General features: G+C 37.1%; 1 protein-coding gene across 1 annotated transcript in view; it reads left to right on the top strand.

Annotated features, from left to right (window-relative positions):
- ASTN1 (astrotactin 1) overlaps window positions 1-13,317 on the top strand; it is a 466,613-nt gene that overhangs the window by 251,163 nt on the left and 202,133 nt on the right. The window contains exon 8 of the mRNA XM_044674890.1: window positions 12,870-12,954. Coding sequence (XP_044530825.1) covers window positions 12,870-12,954 — 85 coding nt within the window. The remainder of the gene's footprint in view (window positions 1-12,869; window positions 12,955-13,317) is intronic.

Genomic DNA, 13,317 nt, shown 5'->3' with positions numbered 1-13,317 from the left:
GATCTAAACAACTGGGAAAACATTATTTGCTCAAGGGCAGGCTGAGCTAATATAATAAAAATGACAATCCTACCTAAAGTAATTTACTTATTCTGTGCCATGCTTATCAAACTACCAAAAAACTGTTTTATATCTGGAAGAACAAACGATCAAGAATATCAAGGGAAATAATGAAAAAATATGAAGGAAAAAATATGGCCTAGCAGTACCAGATATTAAGCTATACTATAAAGCAATGGTCATCAAAACAATCTGGTACTGGCTAAGAGACAAAGGGTAGATCAATGGAATAGACTAGGGGTAAATCACCTCAGCAATCTAGTGTTTGATAAATTCAAAGATCCCAGATTTGGAGATAAGAACTTACCATTTGAGAAAAAATTTTGGGAAAAATGCAAAACAGTATGGCAAAAATTAGGTTTAGATCAATATCTCATACTCTATACCAAGATAAGTTCAAAGTGGGTGTATGACTTAAACACAGAGTGATATTATGAGCAAATTAGGTAAATAGAAAATAATTTACCTGTCAGCTCTTTGGTGAAGGGAAGAATTGAAGACCAAGTGAGAGATAAAGAACATTTCAAAATGTAAAATAATAATTTTGATTATATTAAATTAAAAAGATTTTGTCCAAACAAAACCAATGAAACCAAAATTAGAAGGGAAGCAACAAATTGGAAAAAAATTCTATAACACATTTCTCTGATAAAGGTCTAATTTATCAAATATATAAAGAACTAAGTCAAATTTATAAAAAAAAAACAAGTCACTCCCCAATTGACAAATGGTCAAGGGATATAAATAGGCAATTTTCAGATGAAGAAATCAAAGCTATCAATAATCATATAAAAATGTTCTAAATCCCTTTTGATTACACAAATGCAAATCAAAACAATTCTGAGATACCCTCTTACCTCTAGAAGATTGTCCAATTTGACATTAAAGGAAAATAAAAAAAATTTGGAGGGGATGTGGCAAAATTGGGACACTGAAGAATTCCTGGTGGAGTTGTGGATTAATCTAGCCATTGTGGAAGGCAATTTGGAACTATGGAATCAAAGGGCTTTAAAAGAATAGAATGTATACCTTTTGATCCAGCAATACCACTACTAGGTCTATATCTCAAAGAGATTTTTAAAAATGGGAATGAACCTGTTGGTACAAAAATATTTATAACTGTGCTTTTTGTGGTGGCTAAAAATTGGAAACCAAGGTGATGTCCTCCAATTGGGGAATGGCTGAACAAATTGTGGAATAAGATGTTAATGGAATACTATTGTGCTATAGGGAATGATGAACAGGATGATTTCAGAAAGACATGGAAAGACCTGTATGAACTGATACAGAGTGAAATAAACAGAACCAGGAGAACATTATGCACAGTAACTGAAATATTGTGGAATGATCAAATGTCATTGACTTTGCTACTAATGGTAATGCAATGATCCATGTTGATACACATAGGGACTGATGAACAAGAATACTATCCACATATAGAGAAAAAAAGCTGTTGGAGTAGAAATGCAGAAGAAAACATAGGATTTATCATTTGTGTTTTGGTTTTATAAGATTACTCTCTTACAAAAATGAATAATATGGAAATAGGTTTTGAGTGATAATGCATGTATAACCTAGTGGAATTGCTTGTCAACTCTGGGAGAAGGGAGAGAAGAGGGGAGAGAGAGAACATGAATCATGTAATCTTGGAAAATTTAAGTTCAAATTTATTACTGGAATAAAATAAAGAATTTTTAAAATTCTATGATAGAAGGTAAAGGTTTTTTTAAAAAAGAACCAATAATGTGGTAAAGTAGTAACCGCCCCCCCCTTAAAAAAAAAAAACTAATACAATACTAATACATTCTCATACTGTATCAAGAGGCCTTCTGTCCAAGACATTGGAAGTGTTCATTCCTCTGTACTGTACTTTTGACTAGGCAATACTTAGGAGAGAAAAATATATATATGTATATAATATTAACAATGACTAGTTAATACATCTTTTCCATATATACATACATATATGTGTAAATATACATAGGTGCATACAATATTATATATAATAACTTCATTAAAGTTTATGTATATAGAGAGGGAATTAATATATATATATATATATAATTATATAAACATGTGAAGAGGGAATTACCCTCCCTTTGTTTTCTTTGATGTAATCAATCAGTGACCTTTGATGTCATCAGTCAGGAACTTGAAGATCCTTCACCATTGATGAGCAAGTATAGACATACCCTCAGAGAGAGGAAATTGATCCCACAGGCACCGCCCCCCTGGGTGGTGTCAAGCAAATTAAGGAACTATGATTGGTTCTTGAGGTATGATGTGGGAGAGCTAGTGGGTGGATAAAATGGCTTATAAAAGGCAGGACCAGAAGACTGAACACACATTCTTGCATTGGTGACACTCTTGCTGGAGACACTACTGAGCTGGTGACTTGCTGAAGAGACTTTCATGGACTTCTGACTGAAGATCGGAACCCAAAGGAACCTTTGTCAGAGGTGAACTTCATTCCATCAAAATGCAATTAGGGTATTTAGCTAAACTGCTCTCTACCTTTTTCCTACATTTACCTCTCTTTATTATCAGTACTTTGATTAAACTAAATTGTTAAAGCTACTAACAGACTCATAATTTAATTCTAATTTTTAATTATGACAATTTGACGACCTTTTATTTATTACATACATATGTATATGTGTATATATATTTATATATAAACACACACACAAACCCCTTTGTATTTAACAGCAACAGCTTGCTAATATAGCCATCTGTTTATGTATTATATACAAACACCTATATAATATATAGTAATATGGTATAATATCTCTATATATACACATCCACATGTGTATAAGCATGTATCTAATATTAACAAGAACACTGCTAAATTAGAGTTGTCCATAAGGGTTAACAAGATGGGGAAGGGCCTTGCATTCATGCCATGTAAGGATTGGCTAAAGACCACTGAGGATTTTTTTTTTTTTGCCTGCAAAGAAAAAGAAGACTTAGAAGAAATATGATCTTTGTGTCTCATCACTTGAGATGTTATCCTGTCTGAAAGACACTAGACTTCATGTGCTTCCTCTCAAAGATCAGAACCAGAGACAGGGAGTAAAAGTTTCAGAGAGGCAGATTTTGACTCTATATAATAAATAATTTATTAACGATTAGGGCTACCACATATCAAATGTGCTACTATGGCTGCTAGTAGGATTCTTTTCACTGGAGAACTTAAAGCAAGGTCTGAATGACCAAAGAGCAGATGAGTTAGAGGGGGAGATTTTTGTATAGGTTGAATGAGTTAGATCTAAGGTCATTCCCTGTTCTATAATATTTTGACTCTATGAAGTTCTTTCCAGGAAATGTAGCATAAACAAAACCCTTTGGACACTGTGAGGTATATACAATTTTGTGAAGAGAGGTGATAGTATTACACAAAGTGTTCATATTTGGGGCAGGAAATGACCAAGATAATAATAATAATAAATAGTGATATTAATAATAGTTAACTTTTATGGAGCACTTTAAGGTTTTCAAAACTCATTATATATATATTATCTTATTTGATTCTCACAACTTTCTAATGTAGATACTATTTCTATGTTTATTTTACGGATCAGGAAATTGAGGATTTAAAAAAAGGACTTGCTCAGGGTCATAATACCAGTATAAGGTCAGATTCAGATTTATTTTTTTTTCAATACGGTTCTTGGAGTTGAATGAAGATAGATATGTCTGTATTTAATCAATTTTTAATGGGCCCATTGTAGAGGATCTTGGCCCCCATATGGAGTAAAAAGTACAGCATTTAAAACTTCCGTTTGTGGGGCTCAGCTTGCTGATTCTCCCACGCCATCAGGAAAATGCCAGACTAAACAGATGGGCTTTTCACCATGCCCAAAAGTCAGTTTACATGTTCAGTCTTAGAAACCTGGAGGAAAGTACAGTCCAGAAGTGAAGTCCTTCCCCACCAAGTTCCTAGTCCTATTCGTCTGATCACCTGTTATAAATTGATGGCTTCACTTAGAGGAACTAGAATTCTATTCCACCTGAGCATTAAAAATCAGCAAACACTCAGAAGGAAAAAGTTAACCTAAGGGTGTTCGAACTGTAAGTTATCTTAGACATTATCCAGTTTAAAGTCTACATTTTAAAAATGAGAGAACTGAGGCCCAAAGAGGCTGTGATTTGTTAGGAGTCACATAGCTGGTTGGGAACAGAACCAACGCCATCCATATCACAGCCCTTCTGACTGCTTTCCTGGTCTTTCCAATTCATTATAAAAACCAGGCAGCACAGTCTTCATCTGGGTCTGTGAGAACAGGAGCTGGTCTACGGTGAGACCCTCATATCAACATTTTTTTTTAAACCCTTGTACTTCGGTGTATTGTCTCATAGGTGGAAGATTGGTAAGGGTGGGCAATGGGGGTCAAGTGACTTGCCCAGGGTCACACAGCTGGGAAGTGGCTGAGGCCGGGTTTGAACCTAGGACCTCCTGTCTCTAGGCCTGGCTCTCAATCCACTGAGCTACCCAGCTGCCCCCCATATCAACATTTATATTTTCTCATTAGGTGGAAAATGACTAATGCTGGTCGAAAATGACTCTGGAAAGTCTCTCCCCTGCCAGTGACATCATAGTCTCCTGGCAACCAGTGTATCTCCAACTACAAAGCCATGGAGGAAATCTAAAAATAAGGAACCTAAACCCCAATAACAGAATTAAGTGGCAATATCACTGTCTCTGATAATAGTTGGGAGAGGGGCTACGGGGATGATATACACATATAATATACATACATGTATGCATGTGTGAATATCCATATTCACATATATTTAAATATACATATATACACATGTATTTATATACACAAATGTATATAATCATATATGGGAGCAATTAGGCAGTATAGTGAACTGGGACCCAAATCAGGAAGACTTATCTTTGCGAGTTCAAAACTGGCCTCAGATACTTACTAGCAGTCACTTAACCATATTTGCCTCAGTTTCCTCATCTCTAAAATTATCTTGAGAAACAAATGGCAAACCACTCCAGGATCTTTGCCAAGAAAATCCAAAATGGGGTCATGAAGAGTTGGGTATGACTGAAACAGCTGAACAGCAACAATATATGGAAGGTCCTCTTTGCCACCTTCCTCATATGAGATAGATGATGTCGTTATCCCACACTCTCATCACTAAGAAACTTATCGCCTCCCACATTCCATCACAGATCCCATCCCCGTATAGTTTTCAAGTGTTGGAATTGGCTGCAAGTCAATCCAACCTTATTTTTGCAATCTTCCCAGCACTCTCTGGAAATGCCATTGTACTAGGTCATGTGCTTTCCAAGCCAAGCTGAAGTGTTTCTTAGGAATGGATTATATCACTAATGCTGGAGAGGAGCAGTCTCTGAGACTCAGATCTTACAGCATTCTTCCTTTCCTAGATAGGTCCAAGATTGAGCAAATATTTACTCAGCAATTCTCAAGCTCTCCCTGATGAGGAAGTAAAGGGCAGATTTGTCCTCCTACCCGTTACAGCGAGAAGTCACTGAGAAGAGAGTCACTTCTAGAGAGAAGAAAAGACTTACTGAGGTCACATAGAGAATAAGATGTAGACTTGGAACTGAGAAGGAGGAATCTCCTTTCCTGTGTCATATTATAAGCTTCAAGTTATGGAATTTTCACATCACACCTCTAAGATTTATGTATTTTAGTTTTCTCTACTCCAGAAGTATCCCAGACTCAGTCTATCCAAAAGAGCAAGGAAGATCTTGGTTCAAATTCTGCCTTATTATATACTGATTGTGTGACCCTGGTCTTCTCAGGACTCTAGACAATCTTATACAAATCACAGAATAGGTGCCAGCCTACACTGGTAGGGAAAGTTGACCTTCCAAATAATTCCCTGTTCTACTGATTCATAAATTCAATCTCTCTCCCGATTATTTCCATTAATTCTGTTTCTAACATTCCTCTTTCTGTTCTGGAAGCTATTGCCATTCTGGTCACCCAGTTTAGCAACTTAGATGTTATCATTGACTCTTCATGCTCAATCCCCATTTCTGGGCACCCAATTCATTGCCAAGTATTATAATTTCAGTATTTCATATCCATCTCCTTCTCTCTACTCACACCTCAAATGCCCTTGCTCCTCACCTCTACTTCTTTCCAGGGATCAATTCCACTGCTACCTCCTTCAAAAGACCATTATTATTCCCTTAGTTGTTGATACCCGACTCTATCACTTTGCATTTACTTTCTCTATAGTCCACATTCACTTAACTTTGAACTTGTAGTATAAATCCCAGAAGAATATAAGCTTCCTGAAGGCAGGAGCTGTATTTGTGCTCCCAGTTCCTCAAAGACAGTAGGTGCTTAATAAATGTTTGCTCATTGACTGGTGAATCTAATTAACATTAAGTTCCCTCCAAGTTGCCTGCTAGCATTTCAAGGAATCTCTGGTTTGTAATCTAACAATGGCAATGGAACTAATTCAACAGGTATTTATAAAAAGCCTGCTATGTCCCCTCTGTAAGAGATTAAGAATATTAAGATGAAAGGTGAGACAGCCCTTCAATCAAACATAGATTAACTGTTCATGTGAGTGGCTTTTGAAGGAAAATGAACTTCATTTGAATGGACCAGGACTGCTCAGGACAGCATATTTCCATCCCACTACAAAAGCATCCTCCCCAGTTGAAAATTTAAATCCCTCACAGATTCATCATCTTAGCACCCACTTCTGGCAAAGCTTCACTGAACAGTGATAGGGACTTAGTGTTTGAAGTCCAAAATTATTTTTAAAACCTTCACCTAGGATAATCCTATTTCTCTTCCAGAATTCCCTTTTCATTGGTTTCCATTTTTTAAAAATCCTTAATTTCTTTTTTTTTATTATAAGGATATTTTTATTTTGCTAATTACATGTAATAACAAATTTCCACATAAGTTCTCTAAAGTAATATGAATCAAATTTTCTCCCTCCTTCTCTTCCCTTCCTCCTTTCTGAACCTAGAAAGCAATTCAATTTGAAAAACTGTTATTTTTTGTCTTAGATCAATACTATGTATTGGTTCCGGCAAAAGAGCAGTAAGGGATAGGCAATGGGGGTTAAGCGACTTGCCCAGGGTCACATAACTAGGAAATGTATGAGATGAGATGAGATTGGAACCTGGGACTTCCTGATTCTAGGCCTGGTGTTCTATCCACTGAGCCACCTACTGCCTGCACCATTTTTTTTTTAAACACAATTTTAGTATTTATTTTTTAGAAAAGTTAACATGGTTATATAATTCATGCTCTTACTTTCCCCTTCACCCCCCCCCCCAGCTCCCCCACCACATGGCTGATATGTATTTCCACTGGTTTTAACATGTGCCATTGATCAAGACTTATTTCCAAATTGTTGATAGTACCATTTTGGTTTTTAAAGCAGGTGGAAACCTCATTTGAAGAAAGAATAATCATTTCAAGATCATAATTAGTTTTCTTGTTCTAAGCAATTTGTAAGCTCCTTCTCTACTGTGTGATCAACTATGTGGCCTTAACACCTCTGCTTGTGCTTGGATTTTCTACAATGCTTGGCCAAAATAACTCACTCTCGATCCAAGAGAAACAGCCTTTTGGGGAAGAACATGGTTTTCCAGGCTGACTCAAGCTTTTGTCTCTGAGATTCATCACTCCGCCCAAAATGTGCTGATTACTTTCAGACTTTTTCTCTAGTTTAAGTGCTTCCCCACACATTTTAAATGAGTCATTCGAAGACCACAGGACACAGGGAATTCTTGACTTGGATCAACAATTTAGAGGTGGAAAGACATAAGTGCTCACTGAGTCCAAACCCCTGATATTCCTAATGAAGAGATGGAGGCACAAAGTAATTTGTCCAAGATCACAGTTGACAGCATCTAAAAAGAAATTCCAACGTGGATTTTCCTTACTCCACATCCGGTCTCCTATTCACTATACTGCCTTATGAAAGCAGTCATCAATCAAGGCTCAATTTGTCTTGATCTAGATTTGGCTAATGAAGAAGAAGGTTGTTTAAGAAAGAGTTTGATCTGAGGAAGCTAGATGGCTCAGTGGATTGAGAGCCCAACCTAGAGATGGGAAATCCAGGGTTCCAATCTGGCTTCAGACACTTCGAGCTGGGTGACTTGGGCAAATCGCTTCACTCCCATTGCCTACCCCTTAATATTCTTCTGCCTTGGAACCAATACACAGTCTTGGTTCTAAGAAAAAAAGGTAAGTGTTTAAAAAAAAAAAAGATCCAGTGGGGAGTTCACACCAATAAATATGGCGGCCCAGATTTAGCTTCTCTCCATCCATGAAAGAGAAAAAAGGATAAGGACGTTGCGCAGTTGGCAAAATACCCAGAGATAGTTGTCACAAGGAGCCCGAGGACAAGTCAAGCATCAGTGCCCTGGGTTCCTGCCCTGCGTATATCTCCACGGACCCCGACTCTCTGGCAACACCACTGCCTCTGACTGCCTCTTGCCGTGCAGACTTTACTTAGGTTTGGTACTTCTCTGTAGCAGCGACACGTTTCTCCGTTGGATTCCTGTGTACATCACCACGGAGTCAGCGCTTCGTGTGCTCACCGCCATCTGTCGCAGCAGATGCGGAGACTGTAACACTTCTAGCTTAGGAGGGCATCCAACACCCTTGTGGGGCCTTTAAAATTCACAGCTAACAATCAAAGCCTGTGCATGCTCGAAGCCCCTCACAAAGTCAAGATTTAGCAGTTGGTTGCCATGGTGATCTTTCCTCTTAACTTCTTTAAAAGTAGGATTTGGGGAAATTGGTTTTGGGTAGTGGTGGTAGAGAACGACAACCACCCTATGAAACTCTTCCATCAACGTTGGCTTGTGGCAAATGGAGACAAGAGGCACCTGAGAGGTCAATCTAAACCGGGCTCAGTTAATGTAGTGGGATCAGAAAGATTCGGTTTCAAATCTTGCTTCAAACATTTATTACCTGTGTGACTCTCTTCTGTACAATTTTACCTGCAGAATTTACATTCATACCACGTAAAAATATTCTAAATTAATTAATTAAATAAAAATTTTCAGAAAAAAAAGAATTTATATTCATACCACGGGAAAATATTCTAAATTAGTTAATTAAATAAAAATTTTCAGAAAAAAAAGAATTTATATTCATACCATGGAAAAATATTCTAAATTAATTAAATAAAATTTTTCAGAAAAAAGAAGAATTTATATTCATGGTGTTGTAGTAAAGCTTAAAAGAGTCAGTGGATAGAGAGCCAGGCTTGGAGACTGGAGCTTCCTGGGTTCAAATCTGATCTCATTCACTTCTAAGCTGCGTGACCCTAGGCAAGTCATTTAACTCCCATTGCCCAGCTCTTACTGCTCTTTTGCCTTGGAACCAATACACAGTATTGATTCCAGGATGGAAAGTAAGGGTTGTTTTTTTGTTGTTTTTTTTAAATAAAGAAAAAAGTCAACAGATATAAATTTCTCTACAAACCTTAAGTACTCTGTCAAGATCAACTATTCTCATTATTCTTGGTCTTGTTAACATGTGTATATGAATGTGTATATTTATGTATGCATTATCTATTTCTTAAACCCTTGTCTTCTGTGGTAGTATCAATACTAAGACAGAAGAGCATCAAAAGAGCTAGGCAATTGGGGTTAAATATTTTGTCCATAGGAAGTGCTGGAGACTACATTTGAGTTGAATTCTTCCAACTCGGGGTCTGGTACTCTATCCACTGTGCTGCCTAGCTGTTCCATAACAAAGATTTTTTGGAAAGAAAAAGAGAAAGAAGGGGTAGCTAGGTGACTCAGTGGATAGAGAACCAGGTCTGGAGATTCTAATCTGGCCTCAGACACGTTCTAGCTTTGTGATCCTGGACAACCAGTTTCCTAGTTTATGTAATAAAAGGGTTATTTTATTTTTCTATTATTATTATTATTTTCAAACTCTTACTTTCCATCTTAGAATCAATAGTGGGTAATGGGTCCAAGGCAGAAGAATGGTAAGGACTGTGCAATGGGACTAAGTTATTTGCCCAGGGACACACAGATAGGAATTGTCTGAGGTCACATTTTAACCCAGGAACTCACGTCTCTGGCTCTCAATCCACTGAGCCACCTAGCTGCCCTCCCTTCCCCATTATGGTATATTTTAAAAGTTATTCTCTTTTTCTCATATAGTTGTCTTTGTTTTTTGCTTTAGACATCAGTACAAAAGAGAAACTCCAGGTCTGGATATTCCCTTCAACAATACAGATTGGCAAATGTGAGAGGAAGTGTTGTAGAGAAGTGTAGATAGAGTTCCAGTCCTTGAACTGGAAATATCTGGGTTCAAATCTTGCCTCTGACATATAGTAGATGATCGAGCCATTTACCATCTTAGTGCCTTAAGCCACTCAAGAGGCATCATATTTATTTCAATTTTTGTTATAATGACTAGTTATTGAATATAGAGTTTGTAAAGTCTTTTTAGAAACACTTTCACAATCATTCTTGTGTTCGATATCCACATCAAGACACTAGGTATATTCAACAGATAACAATATCTCCATTTTTAAAACAAGAAGCACTAAATTTGTTGAATGACTAGTCTACTTCCAAAAACTAATAGATGGCAGAACTGAGATAGAGATGCAGGCTCTCTTCTGCTATTGCACTATTCTTTCCTTTATACCATACTGCCTCCAAAGTGTTTCTATCATGCTTCAGCAAACCATAAGATGTTGGAGATCATGGTTGGACATCCATTAACCTTGGGTAGTTCATTGGAGATGGCTGACATCTTCATTTCAGTTCCTATTTCTTGATGTTAGAAAGAAATATAAATAAAATTTTCATGTAGAATCATATGGACATTGGTATAAAAGAAACATAACAATTTGTCAAATATATTACGATGAGTTTTTGTTTTGGGGTCAAATTAAATGGCCATCAGGGTTCCTTCCAACCATTACATTACGGGAAGTATAGTCTTCCCAGAGGAGGGATATGTTGCAACAAGTCATATTTGACTTCGATGCATGGGTCTTTTTTTCCCTTTTATTTTTAGTAAAAGTAAGTAAATTCAGAGCAAAACAACAATAGAAACAGGCTTCCTAGGAAATTGGAAATGTGGAAAAGTTCAGAGAATTAAAAGCTCTTTCCAGCCAGTCTCCTAGATCCTGTCCATCATTCTGCTTAGAAAGTACCTTTCCTGGACTTCTTTGTACTTTTACTTTTTTTGTACTCATGTGTAGTTTTTATTCCATGCTACTTATGTCTGGAAACCTATAAATTTATTTAGGACTAGTTAGTTGATGACAAAATCATCTCTGGTCATTTACTCTAACATTTCAAAGGACACCTGATATGATCCATACAGGTCATTACTCCATTTGTTCATATTATTCTATATAATCTCCTTTATAAACCATATGGTCTCTTGTCCTTTTCTTTCTATAGCTCTTCCACTGAGGATTTACTTAAGCAATGTGCTGAAGACATTCCTCTGTCTTTTTTTTAATATTTCATAGAAATACATGCAGCACTTGGAATGTCTACATATCTTTTCTGTTCTTACATGTTATATGTGCTAAATATTTCTTCCAAAACTTGTCATATATTCCACAAAACCCCAACTGAACATTTTATGTTGATTTTTCATGAGCTAAAAGCATCATTTCTTTAGCACATGGAGCAGAGGAAATATGGTGGGGTGGGGTGGGTAGGGATTTAGAATGAATTCCTATCCCTCTTCTAACAGAACCTATGGACCAGTTCTTCAATAAATGGAGAAGCCAGGCTGAGACCCTGAGAATGATGTTCTTGTCTGTTCGTATTATGGCACCACCTCGCTTCTTCTGTCTTGATTTCTATCTTTGAAAAACTTAGATGCAACATGGATTGTGAGATAGCTTGTTTTGTCAAACCCAGATTGAGATTTCTTTTTATATATAACAATTTATATTATATATGTTTATATATTTCCAATTCTTTAGTAATTTTTAAATTCAACCAACATGTATTAAGCACTTTTCATAGTTGACTAGGGGAGATACAGTTAAGAGAAATGTTCCTTATTTTTTAAAGTTTATTATATAATGAAATCCCACCCCCTCTCTCTTTCCCTTTCTCTCTTTCCAAGAAATACCAGCAAACATATTTATAAATAAGGAGTCCTGACTCCCTGTCCTTTTGTCTTTTGTCTCTTTCTCATTTACCTAACCATCACATAAAAGGGTTAAAAAATTGGATTTGGGTAGCCCTGGTCCCCGTGGCAGTGGTGATGGGTGATGTGGAAATTGACCATAAGGGAGCAAGGATTTTCTTGCAAAACAGTCCTCTGGTATTACCATACTGATAACTATAAAGTGCCTATTGTTGCATTGAGCTCAGAATCAGGTTTTACTTTGTACATGAGCATCCTGAAAATAAAGGGATGGTATTAAAGCTTAGATTAGAGAAAGAGAACAGACGGCTCTGTTGATGATCAACCTCATTTTCCAGGTTCAAAAGAATGACCAAACCTCATTTTATGGTTGAGGTTGGTTTTCTTGAAGGAAGAAGAAAAAGATAGATAGATCTCTTTAAATCAAGCATTTACAGTTTAGACCAGTCATTATCTTTTGCTTGAAAGTAGGAGAGATGGACAAGTACATTTCGGTCAATATGGCTTTCTGTTTCTTTCACAATGTAGCTTTTCTATCCACTGGGAGGTGGGAAGTTCTGATGGGATTCACTGGCCCATTCATACTGTTAGAGGCAGACTTGAGTCTGACCATTTTGTATTGATTTGCACAAGTCCAGAGTATTAATGAACTCATTCATGTTTCTCTTTCCTTCTCCCTACTCTGCTTCTAAGGGGAATGCCTTTGCTATGAAGGATATATGAAGGATCCAGTGCACAAGCATCTCTGTATTCGAAACGAATGGGGCACAAACCAGGGGTAAGTGAAGCAACTACAAGCCGGCCAAATCCCAAGACATCCCCCACATTTTCAGATGTGGTATGACATGAGACAACAGCACAGCTAGGAACTGAGCCAAAGAATGGTTATATTCTGAGCAGCAGCTCAGTAAAATGAGAAAAAAATGACACTGTGCATTTCCATATTTATCCTGTCTTAGTGACGTTCATATCAACTTTTCTCCATTTACAAGTCAAGAGATGATGTCTCTGACTCGCAGCCATGCAGACTCCAGCTGGGATCTGAAAACCAAGCTGTCCCTCTTCCTCTTTTCCACACTGTCACCAACTCTGAGGATTCCACAGACATACTTTAGCCCATGATTTTGTTGGAAGCACACGA

The sequence above is a fragment of the Gracilinanus agilis genome, chromosome 4 (genome assembly GCF_016433145.1).
Source record: "Gracilinanus agilis isolate LMUSP501 chromosome 4, AgileGrace, whole genome shotgun sequence".
NCBI lineage: Eukaryota > Metazoa > Chordata > Mammalia > Didelphimorphia > Didelphidae > Gracilinanus > Gracilinanus agilis.
This window is presented reverse-complemented; position numbering and strand designations above follow the sequence as displayed.